We start from the raw sequence: 21,433 nt of genomic DNA, 5'->3' as shown, positions 1-21,433 counted from the left end.
TAAAAGTAATAAATTATTTATTTATTAGTTTTAATTTATTAATAAGATATTTTATATTATTTTGGACAAAATTTAAATATGATAATTTGAATCTCTCATTATTTTTTAGAAGGATAATTTATTTCAAATATATAATTTTTAATAAAATAAAATTAATTTGATATTTTCAATAACAAAGGATAAACAGCTACCTATATACTTATCTTATTTAATATTTTTTTGTTAAAAATTTTATATTGAGTAAAAAATTAAAATGATGATCAAATGTTGAAAGTTTTTATTTGATATCGTTAATCAAACACGCTTAATCCCATCCCATTTTGTGAACAGACATTTTAATAAAATTTTAATTTTTTTTTAATAAATCATATTAGTTTAATGAGAAAAAAGAGTTAAAATGTGAGAGTATGAGGATCAACATTTCAAGGCAAACTAGTTAACAGCGTGATTATTTACGTATTAAATTGAAAATAAAATTTCTTTAAACATCATACTCATAAATTATCAATTTTATGAATTTGATCAATTTTGTTCATGTTGATAGTGGAACCTTAAAAGCTGATACATTTACCACATGAATTGGTGTAGATAGGATTGAAAAGGATTTAGTTACATTGTAATTTGTTGAATTGAATTTGATAATGATTTGGATTGCCAAATTTTTTAATTTTCTAATTTTGCCATGATTGGAGTTAATCATGTTGGAATGTATTTGTTGATTCGTTGAATTGGCAAGGAATACCATTTTAGCTCAAGTACCAAAATCTGGTAAAAGATGAAACTTACTTAATTTATTTTTTGTTTTGTTTTTTTACATATATTTTGAATTTAGTGATTTTTTTTAGATATATAATTTTTAAAATTTTTAACTTTATATATATTTTTGAAATTTTTTAAAATTATAGGTAGTTCCTCTTACATGTTATAAGTTCCAGCTATCATCTCATCACCTTTTAATTTTGTTAAATATACCAAACATAGTCGATAGAAAAAAAAATACGAGTTTAGAAAAGCACCAAGTTCAAGTGTTAAATGAGTATTTAAGCTTTTGATTTAGAGTTAATATATTAGTCTGTATCTAAGTTTCTTTCTTTTTTTGTACTTGCTTAATGAATGTTTGACACATGTGCTCTAATAAAAAAAACCATATAGCTAATTGAGGCAAAAAACTTAGATACCTAATTGACCATTGAAACTAAACTTAGACATTTAATTGGGACAAAAACCTCAAATACTAAATTGAAAAAACTCAATTATTAAAGTAACATTTCAGTCAAACTTAGTTACTAAATTGGGATAAAATAAAACCTAAAATACTAAAATAAACATTAAATTAAGTATAAGTACCAAATGATATATTAATTATTTTCACTAAAAATATGAAAATTGTGTATTTCCAAAATCTAATTAAATAGAAAAGGAATATATAAAATTAAAATTGTAAGAGAAATTGGGCAGTTCATCAAAGCGGTTCATATGGATCAAATTTGATGAAAAGGTGAATTTTAAATCGTGTTCTATACGGTATGCTTTTCGACTTTTTTCTTTTTGACATATTTACTCATTTAATTAAATAATTAAGTATTAGTGATTTTATTCTTAATTCTTGATTTCAATTTCTCTTTTACTTTCATTTATATTTTTAATTAATTTTATAAATTTTGAAAATGTTTATTTCCATAAATAAATTTTAAAATCAACATTTTCTCCAAATTTGCTCTATAAATATGAGCCATAAATCATACCGATCAAGATAGACCCTGCTACACTAGATTTCACCCTCCTTTGATTTTGAGGCCCATATTGATTACTGCCATGCCTTTCGTACTTTCCCTGCCTCACCACAGATTTTTTATTTTATTTTAAAGGGTCTTCCTCTCTCTCAGTGTCTCTTTTAGCTACAACTAAGGTAAATCTAAAGTCTAAAACCCTTTTGGACTCCCACGAATATAACTCATTTTTCGGAATTGCTTTTCTTTGCGCTTTTTAGCAGGTTTTTTCATGGCTTCCATTACTGTACACCTGCTTCCGCCATTGCTTTTACAAGATAGAAAGACCCTTTTCGGGACTTTTCCAAAACTCCCAGTTTCTTATACCGGAGGTGTGTTCTTCACTTTATTTATCCTAAAGCAACTGTTTTTTTTTAAGGTTTTACTGTAAATTTAAATATGATGGTTCAATTTGCACTTGGATTGGATTGTTTTTGGTTAGTTCATGGTTGAATTTGAGCCTTTATTTACATTAAGTTTCACCTTTTTATGTTAGTTATAGATTACTATGAGATAGATGACGCTTGGAGTTACAATATAAATCTTCATGGGTTAAAAATGAATATCAATCTGGGATATTATGGTTAAAATAGGTTTTTTTTTGGGGGGGGGGAGAATTATTGTGGGAGTTGGGCTAAAACAGTGGTAATATTGTGTGTGTGTGCGCGCGCGCGCGCGTTTGAGTGACAGTCTGGTAATAGGATTCCTAAGGGGATATCAATGTGGTCTTTTCTAGTCCAAATTTATGACATGGAAATGAACAATTCTTGTGAAAAATGGCAATCATTGGTGTCGAGATAATCCAAGGAAGAAATTTTCAGTTAATTATCTTGGTTTGTTGTGTCGTATGCTTATCCTTCATGTCAGGCATGCCGGCCTGCGGAATGGGATTCAACTATGTTAATCCTTTGGCAGTTCCAGTGTAGGTACAGGACAATTACTTGAGAATGGTTTGGGTGTCTAAGATTTATTGCATGGGGATTATAGAGTTAGCGCTTTTAGTTGTCTCTGATGTTCATCAGAAACTTGTTTGGATTGAAAACTGAAAATGTTTGGCAATTAGGTTCTATCAGTTGCAATATTTCATGCTTTGGGTAATTTACTCTTTCCCTTTTCACTTGATATTCTTGCATTGCAGGGAGGCGAAACTGTGCTGTTTTTGTGAAGGCTACCGGTGATAGCTCAGAGTCTTCTACCTCACTTAGTATTGTCGAGTCTGTGCGAAATGTTGTAGGTTTCTCTCCTAGACACACACTTGCGTATCATTGTGATGATTGCACTCCATATATGCTCAAAACATATTGAGGGGCGGGGGGGACAGTTAGTACTTTGTTCAAGAAATAGGAGAATTTCTATGCTTAAATATAATATAACTTTTATATTTCATTTCTCCTTCTGTATTTTCCAATTCTGTCTTCTTTTCTGATTTCCATAAAGCAAGGAATAGTATCCATCCTCGACTCTTGCCTTAAGAAGCGGTATTCATAAAGTATATTTTTTGTTTTTATTTTTTTCTGATTCAGCTTTAATTTGCTTGGAACAGTGGGATAAATCTGATGAAGATAGGGTAGGTCTCATTGGTCTGGGATTTGCAGCTATTGTGGCCCTGTGGACTTCAACTAATTTGATTTCGGTAACTGATTGCTTTGGAGTTTCAAACCATATTTTTTAGTTTTGACTATTGGAGTTATAACTCTGAGATCAAACATAAGGTCAAGTCTCTTTGATATGAACAGGTTATTGACAAATTGCCAATTATCCCAAATGTGCTGGAAATTATTGGCATACTGTTTTCCTTGGTAAGTTGGCCGAGCACGAGCTTTTGAGTTTGACCAATGCTTAATACCTCACTGGTATATATATTTATGTTTCCCCATCTCCATGGAGGCTTCAAGTACTAACTCATACTTTCCTTTTTCAGTGGTTTATTTACCGGTATCTATTGTTCAAACCAGATCGGTAAGTAGAATTCCTTGACATTAGAGATTTGTTGATGGTGAAACCCATAGTTGTTACTTGTGCATGCAATATGATTTTTTTGGTATATTGATGAAGAGAGCACCACTTTGAGCTGTGAATCTTTAGCTCAGTTGGAATAACCTAACTCCGAACCATCTGTTTTTGCAGGGAAGAACTGTTCCAAATCATCAACAAGTCATTATCACAAATATTTGGATAGTGAATTCGAATGCTAAACAAGTAATCTAGGACCAGCCCTGCAATTCTAATGTGGTTCGTGTTGCAGTGGTGTTGAAATATGGCATCTTCTTTTATGGTGTAATCTTTTTTTCTGTATTACTGTTAAGTGTGATGCTTTTTAACTTCAAACCCAACGTAATTATAAATTACCTGAAAGTTGAGCCAAGGGCCTACATTTTCCACTGTTCTTAGCCATAGAAACAACCGAAGCATATATCTATCGAAGTTATGGGGCAGGCGCACAAATGAAAATTTTCAATCGAACCAGTCAAACTGAGTACTATAATTGAAATATGTTTTAGATTTCTTGATTTTTTTTTCCTCAGCTTAAACTGTTATCGTCCTTGTTTTAGTTCAGTTATATCATTTTAAATCGATTGAATGAAAGCAGTAAGATCAATAATTCATAGCAAAGTTATGCGCTATGCAACTTGCCAGATAATGGAGAAACAAAAGAAAAATGCTGATCTTCCTGTATTAGAGACAGTAGAAAAATCTGAGACCCCAACATCACCTGCTGTGAACTGGGTAGAGAAAATCAGGTCAGTGAAATGTAAAACAGATGTCAAATTGTAGAAATGTTTTAAGTCCCGGTTTCCTGTTTCAACTAGTTTAGTAGTCTACAGTGTACCCTTCATTGAGGCCGGTAATGCCAGCACAAATAAACGTGCCAACATTTTTCTTTATCATGAGCTTTAGGATGATTACTGCTGCCAAAAGCTCAGCATCAAGTTGAGCTAAACTTCAGTTCCTGTCTTCAGCATTGTCCATCTGAGTATTAGCAATCCTCCCGTCATGTTCCGCAGAGTTCTTACTGATCATGGAAGCACTGATTTGTCCCGTAAACACGAAGAAGATAATGAAAGGGGAATAGAAGAGCATCATCTACCTGTGAAACCAAAAGATTTTGAAAAAACAGGATGTTAGTTTTATAAGCACAATAACAAGGAAATATATTTGCATTCACCTTATATTTTCTAGGTTGAGACACAGATATCATCCTGATGGTTCCGTATGACAGGCAGGAGAGGACAGCAACTCAAAGTTCATATTCTTTGTTTTGGTTGTCAGTTCAGTTCCTTTGTTCTAATGTCTTAATTATCTTCTAATCTATCTGCCTTAGAAGTCTTGTTATTTCCTTTCCAGTGACAGTTTTATTATCTATGTTTCCTTAACTCTTCCTAGACAATAATTTTACAGAGGATATGTTATTCAATTCAGGATATAGTTACATGTTCTCACATAACATTTTGTATCTATTAGATTGATAGATGAGATGAGGCATGGGAATCTTACTTTCATATTTTTTGAAATGATGAGTTTCTCAAGAAAGTCTAGGAAACTTGACAAAACAGACCTTTCCTGCTCTGCATAGGCATTCTTGAGGTTACGGTTCAGAATCTGGTCTACTGAAGTAGGTTCCATCAACTGTTTATTTTTTTCATTACAGATTAATCCGACCATTCCAGGAAGTGAAGCCCTTCCTTCTTGCACATCCTTAGCAGCCAAACCTAGATTAAGGTCATCAGCTGCCTTTTTTTGAACTTGAGCTGGTCGCTCCTGATAGTCATCTTCCTTGGCTCCAAGAATGTCACCATTCTTGTTTTCTTCTCCATCTTTCACCTCTGGTTCAGAGTATTAAAAAAAACAAGCTTCATGTAAAGTTACAAGTCAAATATAACTTTCGGCAATTTGATCTCAGATACACAATAATAAGTGAAACAGTTGACCAAGCTATCGAAAACAAAGGATAAGTGGATAGGTAAGCAACAATTAGAATATAATATTTTGGTCCAAACCAAAGTATACCTGCGAAAAGATTGGCAGCTTGAGCTAAAGCTGCGGCTTCTGCTAAAACGGCCAATCCTGAGCAGACTTTGCTTGTGTCAAGTAGATGATAGACATTAGCTACCGTCAATCTTGTACCATAATCAGATGTCACCAGTTAGTTTTTTTTCTACAAATAGAATGCAAAACTTTCATTGAATAAACAAATAATCTCTCAGGATAATATAAACCTGTATGGATCCCTTAAAGAGCCCACCATAGCAGAATTAATTATATGACAAGTAGGGTCAACTGACAAGGTAGATGAGGGGCAAGAGCTTCTTTGACTGATCACCTGCCAAACAAATAAGAAAAACTGTAACTTATTCAAACTGAAAGTCAACCTCTGCACATTTCAATTGTAGGAATCTTGCAGTAGGAAATAATATATAGCAGTTTGGTATTTCCCCAACACCCAACCACAGAAAGTGAATAAAATACTCGAATGTTATATATAATATATGTACCTTTTGTAAGTCAGAGAAGCTTTGACTTGGTGAAATTTTCTCATTTGAAGGAAGCTCCTGAAGTTTCCTCTTCCTAGATTCCTGGGACAAGCGCTGACCCGATAAACCAGTGGCATCTGAAGTTGTTGTAATAACCCGCTGAATGTAGATTTTTGTATCAATGCAATCACCACCAGTGATTGCCATAAGTCCCTCAGATCCTTTAAAGCTCTTGTAAAGTTTCCTGCTAGCATTGTCCATCTGAGAACTAGCAATCCTCCCATAACATCCCTCAGAGTTCTTACAGATAATGGACGTACTGTCTTCCTTGCAAGAAGCAGTTATCAACTCCTTGCATGCCTCAAAATTCTTGCAATCCACACATTTGCAGTTTTGAGAGCAGAAGACATTAGCTTGGAAACACTCGCAGTACCTCTTGAGGCATTCAGATTTCTTGCAGTGGCATCCCCTCTCGTGCCTCCCCACTTGTGGAGAATCTATTTTATCTCCCTACTTGCAGATCATTTGTAGTTGACCATGACCAAAAACAAAACGACAAGAAAGAAAACATTAAAAAATAATAAAAGCAGAACATAACCTGAAAATCATTTGCATTTTAAAATCAGTTGTACAGGGTGACCTGAACTAAACCTGAAGGCCATCATGCTGAAAGAAAGAGATGCAGCAAATTTCACTCCTCTCAATCACTCAATTCAGGGGTAATGAACTAACATTTTTTTTTGGCATCCTTTACTGAAGAAGGGTTATTGTAATTGCTAAGCGTCCAACTTAAAAACAATTAGTATAGGTAGAGATGTTTAACTTAAATATAAGATCACAGGTAATTTAAGATTTAATCAATGTGAATTTAACAAGCTAGGCAGAGAAAGAAGAGCCGACAGGTATGCAAAAAACAACAAAATAAAACTTGAATTTGGTTACCATGCTAAGCATCTAACCTAAAACCAATTGGCAATAAGTAAAGAAGGCCAACTTGAAGATAATGCCCACAAGCAATCCAAGAATTAAGACAAGGATATTCATGAACGGAGACAGGAAATTTTCAACATATAAACTAAGCTAAGCTACTGATTAGCAATTGCTGCATGCTACCATTCTGTATAGCAGCTTTTAACAAATGTATCCATGTGCAAAATATTTAATTTAAATGTAACTTTTCAGTTTGCAATGAGTTTATAGACATACAAAACCATCCCAAAAAAAGTATCTGGGAAAACATTTCTGGCAAATGTGAAAGATTTAGTCACATACCTCAATATCTTGAGGACTACATGGACTGTTTGAAATCTTTGGCTTGAAAGCACGTGGATTACGTTCTAAAATGATTTCGGTTGCTGCTTTCCGCAGATCCTCATTCTCAACATTATTGCAACAATCAGCACATGTACACCCATTACAATACTCTCCGGAAGCAAAGCAATCACAATACCTATCGATTTGTGCGTGGGAAATTTCAGAGAGGTTAAATCTTTGAAAAGAAAACGCACTGAAATGTACTACTCTATGAGCAAAGTAAAAAGAGTAATGTAGCATCCAAACAACCAAATCCAAGCAGAGTAATACATTAGGTTACAGAACTTTGTCAAGCAAGAACAGATATCATAAAGAAAACTTACCGGGACCAATGCTTTGGGCACAGAGGAAAAGAGAAAGATGGATAAACAGATGGAAAATTAGTAGCAGATATATTATTATATTCTTGGATAAAAACCGAAGAATTTCATTTGAAGGCCATCGTACCAGAGAAAAATAAAATTAAAAATAGTATTTCGTTTAGATCAGATCAGAAACAACAAAATTCTAACTGTTAACATGCAGCTCTATGTAGTAGCCCATGCATGAACTAAACAATTCAAAATGTAAGTAAATAGAACTCACAATTTTAAGCATTTAGATTGTTTGCAACCGCATTGTTTTGGACCTTTCGGAGTACCATTGTTTGCTTTAATATTAGCCCATGGGACCGGTATTGGAGAATCTGATGACTTGGATCTTGAAATAGTTAAAACAAAAATGGAATTAGATTTTACAATGGCAAAGAAGCTTGATTTTAAGAAACGTAAAAGTGCAAAAAGGTGCTTATAATAAAAGTAAACCTTTAATAATAAGTACCTTTATCTATGTTCTCATTTATCTAGCCCTATTGTCTCAGCAACCAAACAGAAAACAAAGTTGATTTTAAATTTCCCTTCTTTTCTAATTTTAATACTCCAATCAACCAAAAAAAAGGGCGGGAAAGAAAGAAAGTTTTCCAAAAAAGGAAAACAAAAACCAAAACTCACATCGAGGAAAAAGGACTCCTAGGAGACAAATGCATCTCGGAGCCCGGCTTCTCCACCGGCAACGGTGATGAAGTTGAGATGATGGGAGATAGGCCGAACTCTGTGAAGACAAGCTGCCTAGCCAGATTCTTTTTTGGCGGGAAATGTGATGATGATCTCTCTGTAACTGTAATCTTAACTGAATCGGACATCTTTTCAACTGATTTTATCCTTTTCGGCTGGTAACAAGGAGTAGATGAGAGTGTAACTAACTCGACACTTTTTGGCGGGAAATATCCATTCTCAATCTCAAGTTGCTTCATTGGCCTTAGAGATTTTCGGATTCACTATGTAACAAAGGTGAAGTAAGAAAATCAATCAAATTCGAAAATCAAAATTAGAGATATCATGCTCTGCTTGATCGCTAGGAAAATGTGAGAAAAAGAAACTGTTACATACGAAAATTTGATTTGTTCGTTTCCAAACAAGTTTTTCTTTTTTTCAATTTTGGTGTTTTTGAAGCAAAATCGACGGAGATTGAAGATTTTTCTCTCTCTTTCTTTCGTGTTGCTCGATTTTCGCACCAACCAAACAAAAAATCTAGGTGCTATTATATACGTACCTGAAAATCAGTGAGAGGATTTTGGAGCCAAAGTTTGAGTGCGGATAGAGACAAGGAGCAGGGATGGTTAAATTTAGTTCAAAAGGTCGTTAATTTAACGATTTTTTTTACGAAAATGATTTATTCTTTTATTTATTATGAGATTAGATACCATAAAACTCATCAATCTTTTAATTACTTGAATATCTAATTTACATTTTTAAAAGTATTTATAAAATTATTCAAATTCGATACTCATTAAATTGAAGATTATTATATACTTAAACTAACTCAAATTTAGCTCCTTAAATTAATGTAACTTTATCAATCCAAATCTAATTATTTATTAACAATAATTATTTGGTACATGATGAAATTTTTTTATCTCATAACCGGAATTAAAATTTGTCAAATATACTTAAATTATATTTAAAAATTAAAACAATAAATAAAACATGTGGCTAAATCTTAACCTTATTAATTAAATAAAAAAATTTAACAGAGGTACCAAATAATTACCCTTCCTATCAATATATAATTTTTTTAAAGTAATCAATAAATAAAATCTTTAAATTAATAAAATGATATTACTGGCCAAAAAGGAAAAATGGAATGACAGCATTTTTACCTAGATAGAATTGATAACTAAGATTAGTCTTTGACCAAAAGAGATGAAAAATAAAATGGTAAATCGCACCATGATGACTCTAAAATAGAGTTTTATTTTGATATTTTTTTTCATTTTTTACTAAAATTTTGGGGGTCTATCTATAAAAATTAGAGAGAAAAATATTGAATTAATTATAAGAAAATTTTTAAACTTTAATCAAAAGTAAATAAAAAATGTAATATATCAATCACTCAATATATTTATGTACTACATCCGTAATTTTTTTTACAATAATAATTAATTCATACAATTATTTTATTTTAAATTATTAAATTAAAAAAAGAATTAGATGAACAAGAATAAGTCACCAGGGTGTAGTTTATCCAAAATAAAAGCTCGTACCCATTCTAAAACTTCAGTCCCTTGGGAAAACGACGGCGTATCACCTCGAATCAATCATCTTCATCCAACCCCAAAAAAAGAGAAGCAAAAAGTAGATCGACCCCCCCCCCCCAATTTCTTTCCGCTTCTTTCCTCGATCCACCGAACTTTTCTTTCACTCTGTAAGCCAAAACTCTTCTTTAAAAATAAAAAAATCTGACTTCCGCATTTTCTTTCAGGTTCGATTTCTTACTCATGCTTCTTTTTCCGGTACTTAGAATCTCTCGTTTTCTGTAGAATATATATGTATATATATAATTCCTATCAAATCGGTTTAAATGCGTATTCTTCTTAGTTCAGGTGTCTTTTCTTTTTCACTTTCTTTGGTTTACTTATGAGTTACATGACGATGGATTAATTAATCACAACAGCAATCTTTCATAGTTTCTTTACAAATTTTCATTGTCTTCTTTTTTTTAATTTTACGTTTTGTTCCTCAATTTTCAGCGTTCTTATTTTTTTGAATGGATCGTTAATTTGCAGTTCTTTCCTGATATGCAAATTGGGATTTAGATCCTGTTGGGCTCTGATTTGAACTAGTTGGATCATTGAATTTTTATGATTTTCTATAAGTTATTTGTGGCGTGTCAATGTAGGGTTCCTTATGTGCTTGAATCGGTGGATTTGAGTTTTCAGATCTAGTTGTTTTTGGTATTTATTGTTTAAAAAAAGATGGCTTGGTTCAGCGGGAAGGTGTCCTTAGGGGGCTTTCCTGATCTTGCTGGGGCAGTCAATAAGCTCCAAGAGAGTGTGAAGAATATTGAGAAGAACTTTGATACAGCTCTCGGGTTTGAGGAGAAGTCTGAATCAAGCAACAATGAAGGTGCTTTTTTGTTTTACATTGCTCACATTGTTAATATTTTGTGTAATCTTTATGCATTTGGATGCAAATTTCTAGTATAAACCTATGTTAGGTTTTGCATCAAGATATTAGGTTTTTTTTTTGGTAAATATTATTGGGTGCTGTCATTTTCATTTTAGGTAGCTTCTGTGAATTATTAGGACATTAAGTTGGAGTTGTAAAGTTTGTTAAGTAAGTGGCATGTTGCAAGGAAAGCATGCTGCTTTAGTTCCATTTTGTAGGATGTCAACTAGGAAGCTTAACTTGTAGTTTGGCGCTACTGCCTATTGGAGTGCTGATCTTGTAGTTGCAGCTGGAATCGGAAATGTGAAATATGAAAAAAGAAAAAAAAAATCTTCTATTGATTATATTTACTATTCCTGAATAATCCAGTGAAGGGTTGATTCTTTTATTATTTTATTTGAACTTGGAATAATCAAACAATAAAGCTTGATTGTTATCTAGTCTGTTTTGTTTTACTTTCTGTGGAATCCAATGGAGTGCCTAACTCAATTTTCGCTTTCTTTGAAATGAACTACCTCCATATTACTATATTTGGTCACATTCCTTGCATAAAAAAAGTCATTGCTGATCTGATACTTAAAGAAACACTACATGCTGGTGACTTGTTTTTGAACTTATTTTTGTGGGAAGTCCCCCAAAAAATGATGCATGAAAGTTATAATGTGGGTTTTGAACCTGTCACATTATGGCTTCCTGTTTGTATTCATTTCAGCCTCAGGATTGTGGTCTTCAGAAAGAAAACCACTATTTGATCCAGTTCTGGCCTTTATGGGTCAGAAAAGTGAGGAGAGTGCTGCTGAATCATCTGGAAAACTTGAATCTTCGCATGCTCCACCCGAAGCTGAGGAAAAAGAAAAGGCTGAAACTGACAGGTCTGTTCATTCTCATGTGAAAACCACTGTTGAAGAAGATAAACAAGCTGATGAGTTAGAAAAAGATAACGAACATTTAGAGACTGTGAATAGAGAAGATACTGCAACTTTGGACCCCTGTAAAGCTGAATCTGAATCTGAATCAGAAACAGTTTCTGCAGAGCCTTCTGAATCTGTCAGTATGAATGTTGATTCGTCAGATTCTCCAGACAATGAACAACAGAAAGAAAGCTCAGATGTAGTACCTTCTGCAGGTTCTGACTCCATGGAAGCCAAACTAGATACTGCAGAGGTAAGCCCAGTTGAGGTTGCTGAGCCTGTGCCAGCTGAGTCTAGTACTGCTGTAGACATGCATGAAACTAATGAACAAAAGACACAAATGAACGAGATTTTAGAGAAAGGTTCTCCAATTAAATCTGAGGAATCTAGTGATAGCCAAGCTGATGCTGGCAATGGCCCTGATGATCCGACGCCCTCAAGTTCAAATTCTGTTGTCGTCGAGGAGACTAAAAGTGCCCAGGCACTTCTGTCTCCCACTGAACTGGTTTTTCTTGAAAATGATGAAAGTGCTAAAACAGTTGAAGTGGACCGGCAGATCAATGATGGTGAAGCTGATGCTAAAGAAGAGTTACGCTTGAGTTCTGCAGCTGCCACACCTGACTCTACAGATACTATCCATGAACTGGAGAAGGTGAAGATGGAATTGAAAATGATGGAATCCGCATTGCAAGGTGCTGCAAGACAAGCTCAGGTGCTTGATGTTTTCCACTGTTTTATGATGCTGTTTCTAACAGAAGTTGACTAATGTTATTCTAAGTTTTCTAAGCTCCTGAGCATATTATCTTTTCTTGTTCTTCCCCATCCACAACCCACAATATGCACGTCACTTCCTCTATGATGTTCTGTGACACTAGAAGGCTTATGTTTAGTGAGTTTCTTTGTTCAAGATTTGTTGTTGGTTTTTTTCGTTTTTTTTTTTGGGGGGGGGGGTTATAAGAGGTTTAATGTCACTGTCTGCAAGGTAGATTTTCGGAGATTAGAACTTATGCTCCTGGCTTTATGTCCTATGAGAAGATGCTTTTACCACTAACAATTGAAGGGAAACTTATACCTTTGATTTATTTGGCTATGAACTTCACTTTCTCTTTCATGTGTTTCACTTGTGATACCTTGTGCTACATTTGTTCAAGAGAAAGGGCACCGGAGGAAAGAAACCTTTATATTATCTGTTCTGTTGAAATTTTATGGTTCTTGAAATCTCTAATTTATATTTGTTTCATTTTCAGGCAAAAGCTGATGAAATTTCTAAGCTCATGAATGAGAATGAGCAGCTTAAAGCTGTAATTGAGGATTTGAAGGTATATACAGGCATTTCCTCCCCCAAGATGATTTAACATAGTTTGGTTTGTCTCTATGCTAATGATAACTAGATATGTTTTGTTCTGTCTGTTGACTTTTGGTGCTTGAAATGAGCATCTCAGTAGAGATTAAAATGAACAAAGTCCAAGTTATCAATCAGAAGATTTGACTCAAAGTCACAGCTGTTACCATGGCTGATGTATGATAAAATATTGATGGCTAAATGTTTTTCTGATCTTCATTTTTCCGTTTGATACACTCTTATGTTTTATTGTCATTGGTCAAGCTTTCTCTTGTTTTGCATGTGGTTTACTTCCATGTATAAAAGTCAATATAAACCTTTACAAACCTTAGTATCATCAATTTCTAAATGCATCTTTAAATTGGATGTCTTATAGATGATAGATGGTGGAATCTCTCATATAAGAAAATTTTTATTATATATTATTTTGCATGGTGTTTGTGTTGGGCTTGAGGTGGGCCCCCATGGTATTCTTTTCTTCCCTCACCTATGACGTATGAGCATATTTGCAGTAAAATGCTGCTTTATATGGATTATGAATGTCTGTCTTAGCAGTGGTTAGAGTTCTTTTTATGCATATCATTCTCTATGATGGGGACTATTCTTATCTTTGATTTTTATTTATAGTTCAACTTTTTTTGAGAAGTTAACAAGGATTGTTTGTCGGTGCAGTTGTCAGTTGAATAAGTTTAATGGTGTAAATACCTACTAACACATTTCAATGAGAATACATGTATATTTTACTTTCTACTGCTTCCCATGATATATCATTCAAATTGCTGTAACCTATATCTTAATTTGTAACTTTATGACACTGTCATTTGTAGCACATTTGGTTGGCATAAACGGCAAACTAATTCTAGCCTCATTGAGTGAGGCACAGGGGTTTCGCAGTTTGGTTCAATGACTTGCTAGTCCTCAAAATAGTCTGTAACAATCATACCAGTAAATGTCCTGAACAGCCATTTTGGTTCCCCCCTTAGAATGGCTATTCAGTGCCACAAGGAACAGCTCTAAAAAGTTCCAAAAATACCCTTGCAACCAACTGCCACTAACAATTCTCATTCAAATTTCCCCCTGGATATAATAAGTCAATCACTTTCTACTAGTCTCCTTTTTCATTTGTTGTTCAAGATTAATTATCCAACAGTTGAATATTGAGTGATTACTACTTCAAATTAGATCTTTAGAGAGATACTCTATTGCCTTTATCCTAATGACAATGAACAAAGATAGCAAATTAATAGCTGAAAGCTTGGAACAGAGAAAATCCAATGAAGCAGAAATGGAGTCTTTGCGAGAGGAGTATCATCAAAGGGTTTCGACTCTTGAAAGGAAGGTATGTTCCATGCATTCATCTCCTTTCTTTTTCTTGATTTCTATATTAATTGCTTGTTTATATTCCTTGTGATATTGTTATTGACAAATGTTAGGACTTTCTCCTGAAGCTTGAATCAGTATTGGTTTTATTTTTTTTTGTGGTTGAAAATTTTGAAGTGGTGATTGAACTGGTCCTTTAGAGGGTGAACATAGTGAACTGTTATCAATAGCATATCTTGGTTATATAGGAAGGCATACCTTTCTTTGGGCTGCACATGAGGGCATGCCCCCTGAAGTTCAAGTCTAGGACCTCCCAGTTAAAACCCAGAATCTTTTATATATCTATATTTATTTAGGTGATTCAGATGCCACTTTCTTTGTTGCTTTCCCTTGTGCATGCATATTTGATGTCTATCAACTATATGGTCCTGATTCACGTATCAGCTTTCATACTATGTTTCTAGTTTGTTGAGTACTCAAAATTGATTGAAGGCTAGAAGCATATAAGTTGTTAATGTCAAATACCTAGTGAAATTGATTGCATAAATACTATCATATTGCAGCAAGTTTGGAGTCAAGGATTATTTTGTTGAGCTTTATCGTAATTACATTTTGTAAAGCTAATTGATAAGTTCTTATATCCATTATGCATTTCTGTTGAAAAATAAAAGGAGTATATGGGCAACTGAGTTCAACTTGTGGTTATAAAAATCCTTTATTAATGTTTTGTAGTGTCTGTAGCCTCGTAATATAGTTTATAAATTAATAATTTAGTTTTATGGAACAGGTTCACTGATAAGACTTCCACTTTTCAATTGTCTCAATATCTCGTCTCTGAAGGAGAATTTTTGTCATATCTTTTAGGAGTGTATTGGGTTAAATGTTTATTGTGGATTATATCTATGAGATTAAGTATGATATCTAGTTTTCAATACTTTTACTTCATTCTTATAGGAGCAACGGCAATGGTTTCCCCACAATAATATTTTACTTTCTTTTTACTATGCTGTGATTATCTCCATTACCTAAAATGCAGTGTCTTGAAAATGGTGTCAATGCATTGCATGCTTTCATAGAAGATGGTGATAAGTGGACAGTTATTCTAGGAAAAGGTTGTCTTTGTTAGCTCAAGTATAATGTTTTGCAGTTATTTGAAAATGGTGTCAATGCATTGCATGCTTTCATAGAAGATGGTGATAAGTGGACAGGTATTCTAGGAAAAGGTTGTCTTTGTTAGCTCAAGTATAATGTTTTTTACAGTTTTCACTTGGTATGTGCTTTTCCAGGTTTATGCCTTGACTAAAGAAAGGGATACTCTTCGAAGAGAGCAGAATAAAAAAAGTGATGCTGCTGCTCTTTTGAAGGAAAAAGATGAAATAATTAATCAAGTCATGGCTGAAGGTGAGATCTTCAAATTCCTATTTACATTTGATGTGATGCTCTGCGGCATTTTTTTCCCCCTTGTTCAAAACGATATTATTTTCCTCTATTAGATATCTTGGCACTTGTTAGATAGTCCTCACGTCTTTTCTTTGTAACAGATTTTCTGTAAAAAGTTCCCAACTATAATGGAGAATAATATATATATTTATATGGACACATTCATTATCAAGAAATAACTTGAGTAGGATTTTCTGCAATACATTAGGTGGACAGGTATAGGTTGTAAATAAGAACTCTTCAATGAGAGGGGTTAAAGTTCTCTGTCTATACCACCAATTCCTTGCCCACCTAATCCTCACATGGGGCTATGATTTAATGGAGGCTTCTATAATTTATTATAGAAATTTAGAGGGCAATTGGATGAAAGTATAATTACTAGGGTAGTAATTACATCCTCTTGTAATTACAAGAAATTATAATTCCCTGGACATGTTTGGCTAATAGAGTGTAATTCCTTATCTGGCATTAAACACGTACTCCTTGTGATCACCGATTGGCCATTAGCTAAGTACAAATAATTAATAATAAATACTAAGTAATTTAGTTGGAACTTGTATAAATAATTTGTAATAAATACTATTTAATGTAGTTTATTATTAGCAAGTCAAAACATATGAGAAATTATCTCTTCAATAAAAATTTCAGATTTAAACATGATTAGTAAAATAATATATAATTATATTAAAAAATAAAATATATGCCATAAAATAAAATATCATTATTACTCTATAAAAATAACATTTTAAACTTAATCATGTAGGGGCATGTTTGGAAAGCCATAAGGAAATTGAATTTGAGTGTAATTGTTTATAATTACCTGTGTAATGACTCCAATTCTTAGGGGGGGGGGGGATGAGAATTGGAGAGTGTAATTGGAGTATTCTAATTACACTCTCTTTGGTGGGACCCACTGATTACAGTGGTTACCCAAACATACCTCACAAGTGTATTACAAGCAATTATACCTAATTCAGTCACTAGGTGGCTTTCCAAATGCACCTTTAGTGTAAAAAGAGTACCCTTGGTGTATCTACTTCTGTGTCTGATTGAGATTTTAGTTGGTTGAATGATTATTGAGCAAACCTAGTTCCCTTCTAGGCTATGAGTTCTTATTGCTAAATATTTATTTCTCTCTCCTCTCAGGTGAAGAGCTTTCAAAGAAGCAGGCTGCTCAAGAAGCTCAAATCAGGAAATTGAGAGCTCAGGTATGCCGATATGTTTGATGGTTATTAAATTTCTGGTAAATAATCTGTTCCCTTCATTTTCTGACTATTCTTTTTTCTTGCACTTTTGTTACTCTAGATTAGAGAGCACGAAGAGGAGAAGAAAGGCCTGACTACAAAGCTTCAGGCAAGTACATGCCTTAAAATTGGAATGTAGTTGGTTGATTTCTTATGTCCCTCCTATCTTATCAATCTTATCAATCTTATCAAGAATTCAAGATGATATGAGCTGTAATATGAGGCTATATTGCATCATATCTTTTGCCCCTCCTAAGCAAAACATTGTCATTCAGATTTATTGTTTTTTAAATACTAATATAAGGCTTAAAGTCAGTGTTATTATATCATTTGATTGTGTTCACTATAATTGTGAACACTGTTTGGCATGGGCCTTTGGTTTCATATTCTGTATCCATACTTTTGGTACCTGGTTTTATATTTGAGATTTTCAATTGGGTTAGTATTTGATAACTGGCAATGGAAAATTTTAATTCCAGAAGCAGGATTATGTCACTTTTTTGGGTTTATTTTTGTCTGAGCTCCTTTGAATTTCATAAAAAGAATTGTCATTTATTTCAACTTGTTCATAGTATGCTTCTTGCTATGCTTTCAGGTTGAAGAGAACAAGGTAGAGAGTATCAAAAAGGACAAAACTGCTACAGAGAAGTTGCTACAGGAAACAATTGAAAAACACCAAGCAGAACTTGCAGCTCAGAAAGACTTTTATACAAATGCTCTAAATGCTGCAAAGGAGGCTGAAGCGCTAGCAGAGGCACGTGCCAACAATGAAGCCAGAACTGAACTGGAGAGTCGATTAAGAGAGGCTGAAGAACGTGAAGCCATGCTAGTACAGACGCTTGAAGAGTTAAGACAAACCTTAAGCAGAAAGGAGCAGCAGGTTTTTCATTATATTAATTGATATTCCAGATTTTGTCATGCTAATATATGAAAGGTATGATGTTATTGCTATTTTCTAACAATGTAGGCAGTATTTCGAGAAGACATGCTTCGCAGGGACATCGAAGATCTTCAAAAACGTTATCAGGTGCACTGATCTTGTACTGACCTATATGGATATTAAATTTTTCTGCAGTTCCCTTACTTTCAGAAATTTCCTTCTAGTAGTTCACAGCTCAAATTTTGTTTTAGGCAAGTGAACGTCGGTGTGAGGAGTTGATTACACAAGTGCCTGAGTCTACAAGACCTCTTTTAAGGCAGATCGAAGCCATGCAGGTGAAATATGTTGTTCTAATGCGTTCTTAACAGACTTAAGGACTATTGGTCTTCTTATTATTTGTGTATATTAATTGTTTGCTTTATTTTTACTAGGAAACAACTTCCAGAAGAGCAGAAGCTTGGGCTGCAGTGGAGAGATCTCTAAACTCTCGTCTCCAGGTATGTACAATCTGTACAATGTTATTGCATGTTATGACATAACATTTGAAGCTTACAGAGAGTCCTATTCTCATAATTATCTATTCTATTGAATTACAGGAAGCAGAGGCAAAAGCTGCTGCTGCTGAAGAGAGAGAGCGGTCTTTGAATGATCGCTTATCTCAAACCTTATCTCGAATTAATGTTCTTGAAGCTCAGGTTCTACATCTCTGGCTAATGTATGTTTTATCTGTGGAAACATTTCTAGCTATCAGCTTAACCTTTGTTTTGCTTTGGTTCAGATTTCATGTCTTAGAGCGGAACAAACACAGATAAGCAGGTCCCTTGAGAAAGAGAGACAGAGAGCTGCTGAGAATAGACAAGAGTACCTTGCAGCGAAGGAGGAAGCAGATACTCAAGAAGGTCGGGCAAACCAGCTTGAGGAAGAAATTAGGGAACTAAGACGGAAACATAAGCAAGAGTTACAAGATGCTTATGTGCAGCAGGAACGTCTACAGCAGGTTGTGCTTTTGATTCATTGTTAGGTTGCAATTACTATAAATCTCTTTGCATGTGTTTGACCAAGCAGGTTATCTCCCTTTTATGTGTCTGTAGCTTCAAAGCAAACAATCTTCATTGAAAATGCTTTTTCCTTTAATGATGAAAAAGAAGACCATTTTGTACGCTTCATATGATTACAGATGATAAGTGTCAAAAAAAAGAAAAGAGATTACAGATGATAAAAGTTGCATATATAATTTAGTATTTTAAAACTTCTCTCAAGTTATCGGCTGATGTTAGATGAGGCATTGTTTTGATAGCTTCTTGTGCCTCTATGAGCATGGAACCATTTTAACTGAACTGTTAGTATTTATATTTGATCTCATAGTTCAGTTTAGTGAAGGAATCTTTTCATTTGTAACAGGAAGTAGAAAGGGAGAAAGCTGCTCGGTTAGATTTGGAAAGGACAACGCATGTGCATTCTATGGCTATATCTGAGCAAGCTCCAATGGCAAGGCACAATTCTGCTTCGGAGAATGGTATGGTGCTTCATATTATGATGTAGATGATCTTATGATATTCTTTACTTATTGTGGGACTTTTGCAGGAAGCTTGTCCCGGAAACTCTCTACTGCTAGCAGCCTAGGAAGTATGGAGGAAAGCTATTATCTGCAGGCATCTTTGGACTCATCTGATGGTTTCTCTGAAAAGAGAAATATTGGAGAGGCAACATTAAGTCCGCTCTACATGAAGAGCATGACACCCAGTGCGTTTGAATCTGCCCTTCGTCAGAAGGAGGGTGAACTTGCATCCTACATGTCTCGTTTGGTATGTATTATTCTTTGAGCTCCTGAATTCAAATATAACTGTGATTCCTTGATTACATGTATAAACTGTGTTCAACATCCTTGATTTTGAGTTGTGGGTCTTTACTCTTTTAATAGCTTATATATCAACTAGTTTTGTTTGGTGTTTACTTCAGTCTTCCATGGAAGCTATCCGTGACTCCTTAGCTGAGGAGTTGGTGAAAATGACGGAACAGGTGAGTTCTTCAGCTGCTACCTAGTTAAATGGGAGTGGGATTTATTCATCAATGTTCTACTCTTCTTCTCAAATCATTGCTGTTAAACTTGTCTACATTTGCTGCAGTGTGAAAAGTTGAAGGCAGAGGCCGCCACACTGCCTGGAATCCGGGCAGAGCTAGAAGCCTTGAGGCGGAGACATACTGCTGCACTGGAGCTAATGGGCGAGCGTGATGAAGAGGTACATACCCTTGTAATTTTGGGAAACAAAAATTTATATTCAAGGATGTTCAGAAGCAATAGTGTTATGAATATCATGTATCCTTGTGTTAATGTATTTCGGACTCATTCTGGTTTTACCATAATGAAATGAGAATATTATATGATATTGTCATTATCCATTATGTTCTTACATTTAAGTGGTTGCAACTTTCCAGCTAGAGGAACTCCGAGCTGACATTGTAGACTTGAAGGAAATGTATAGGGAGCAAGTAAACTTGCTTGTGAATAAGGTATTTTCTTTTGTTTTCAAATCTTTATCTCAATTTATATCATAACATAATATTAGAAGTGGTATGCTGATTCTACAAGCTCTGCTAAAAGCTGCCTTTCTGTGTTCGACAGATCCAAATAATGAATTCTTCGGCGGGTAATACATACTAGGCATATTCTTTTTTTTTGGTATGATAATTTCCAAGAAATTATGTGCATGATATACTTGTAGCAGATGATGTTAAAAAAAATTTGTTCTTAAAACTTACTGGTTCAAAGATGTGGTTTTTTTGCGAGCATTTGGTTAATTGAGAGATTCAGGGAGAAATAGCGTCCCCTTGAAAGATTTTTCTACTTTGTTGTATAGGACAAATCTTTTCTATTTCCTAGCCAACATAAAAATCGATTTTATTGCCTACTTTTTTTTTAAAAAAAACATAACTATATAAATTTATGTTCTTGTAGTAAAGAGGATATTATTTCTTTTTTCTCCTATTGTGGCCTTATTTGGCATGCTACCGTGGCTGCCTGGCCCGGCCAAGGCTCTTATAGGTTGGGCTTTTTGGAGAAGGTTTTTTTTTTATTATTTTGAGTTCGGTTGAGTCGAATTCAAATTAACAATAAAAGAATTTAGGTATAAATGTATATATGTACATTAACATGACTATCAATGAATCTTTTTTTTTTTTTGACTTCACAGAAATAAATGCAGTATGTTTGGTTTTAAGGTTTTAACTTTGTCTTTTTTTCTGAATCATGTGTTGT

The 21,433-nt window shown here is 34.1% G+C and overlaps 3 protein-coding genes across 7 annotated transcripts; 2 read left to right on the top strand and 1 right to left on the bottom strand.

Annotated features, from left to right (window-relative positions):
• The first annotated feature begins 1,726 nt into the window (after window positions 1-1,726).
• On the top strand, window positions 1,727-4,134 carry LOC107914096 (protein CURVATURE THYLAKOID 1C, chloroplastic). Of its 2 annotated transcripts, none has more exons than XM_016842844.2 (7): window positions 1,727-1,909; window positions 1,994-2,101; window positions 2,908-2,999; window positions 3,313-3,402; window positions 3,506-3,568; window positions 3,691-3,728; window positions 3,897-4,134. In XM_016842844.2, the coding sequence occupies exons 2-7, from the start codon at window positions 2,002-2,004 to the stop codon at window positions 3,946-3,948; spliced, it is 435 nt and encodes a 144-aa protein (XP_016698333.1). In that variant the 5' UTR covers window positions 1,727-1,909; window positions 1,994-2,001; the 3' UTR covers window positions 3,949-4,134. The 2 variants fall into 2 exon arrangements, with proteins under 2 accessions (XP_016698333.1, XP_016698334.1); XM_016842845.2 differs by having other exon boundaries at window positions 1,751-1,909; window positions 1,991-2,101.
• A 278-nt stretch (window positions 4,135-4,412) lies between these two features.
• Window positions 4,413-9,285, bottom strand: LOC107914095 (protein tesmin/TSO1-like CXC 6). Of its 3 annotated transcripts, XM_041102992.1 has the most exons (9): window positions 9,146-9,285; window positions 8,545-8,870; window positions 8,141-8,254; window positions 7,514-7,691; window positions 6,263-6,751; window positions 5,987-6,090; window positions 5,778-5,887; window positions 5,265-5,593; window positions 4,413-4,857 (listed from the first exon to the last, which is right to left on the bottom strand). In XM_041102992.1, the coding sequence occupies exons 2-9, from the start codon at window positions 8,844-8,846 to the stop codon at window positions 4,780-4,782; spliced, it is 1,704 nt and encodes a 567-aa protein (XP_040958926.1). In that variant the 5' UTR covers window positions 8,847-8,870; window positions 9,146-9,285; the 3' UTR covers window positions 4,413-4,779. The 3 variants fall into 3 exon arrangements, with proteins under 3 accessions (XP_040958926.1, XP_040958925.1, XP_040958927.1); XM_041102991.1 differs by lacking the exon at window positions 9,146-9,285 and having other exon boundaries at window positions 8,545-9,079; XM_041102993.1 differs by lacking the exon at window positions 9,146-9,285 and having other exon boundaries at window positions 5,326-5,593; window positions 8,545-9,079.
• Window positions 9,286-10,156: 871 nt separating this feature from the next.
• On the top strand, window positions 10,157-21,092 carry LOC107913902 (golgin candidate 5). Of its 2 annotated transcripts, none has more exons than XM_016842571.2 (20): window positions 10,157-10,354; window positions 10,772-10,998; window positions 11,753-12,663; window positions 13,199-13,270; window positions 14,558-14,632; window positions 15,900-16,014; window positions 17,200-17,261; window positions 17,359-17,406; window positions 17,893-18,177; window positions 18,265-18,324; window positions 18,429-18,512; window positions 18,609-18,674; window positions 18,774-18,872; window positions 18,956-19,174; window positions 19,579-19,693; window positions 19,762-19,982; window positions 20,137-20,196; window positions 20,304-20,417; window positions 20,614-20,688; window positions 20,801-21,092. In XM_016842571.2, the coding sequence occupies exons 2-20, from the start codon at window positions 10,848-10,850 to the stop codon at window positions 20,837-20,839; spliced, it is 2,871 nt and encodes a 956-aa protein (XP_016698060.1). In that variant the 5' UTR covers window positions 10,157-10,354; window positions 10,772-10,847; the 3' UTR covers window positions 20,840-21,092. The 2 variants fall into 2 exon arrangements, with proteins under 2 accessions (XP_016698060.1, XP_016698061.1); XM_016842572.2 differs by having other exon boundaries at window positions 10,659-10,998.
• Window positions 21,093-21,433: the final 341 nt, after the last annotated feature.

Source organism: Gossypium hirsutum, chromosome D10 (assembly GCF_007990345.1).
Source record: "Gossypium hirsutum isolate 1008001.06 chromosome D10, Gossypium_hirsutum_v2.1, whole genome shotgun sequence".
In the NCBI taxonomy this organism is placed as follows: domain Eukaryota; kingdom Viridiplantae; phylum Streptophyta; class Magnoliopsida; order Malvales; family Malvaceae; genus Gossypium; species Gossypium hirsutum.
The sequence above is the reverse complement of the archived record's forward strand: the minus strand, read 5'-3'. Positions and strand labels throughout refer to the sequence as shown.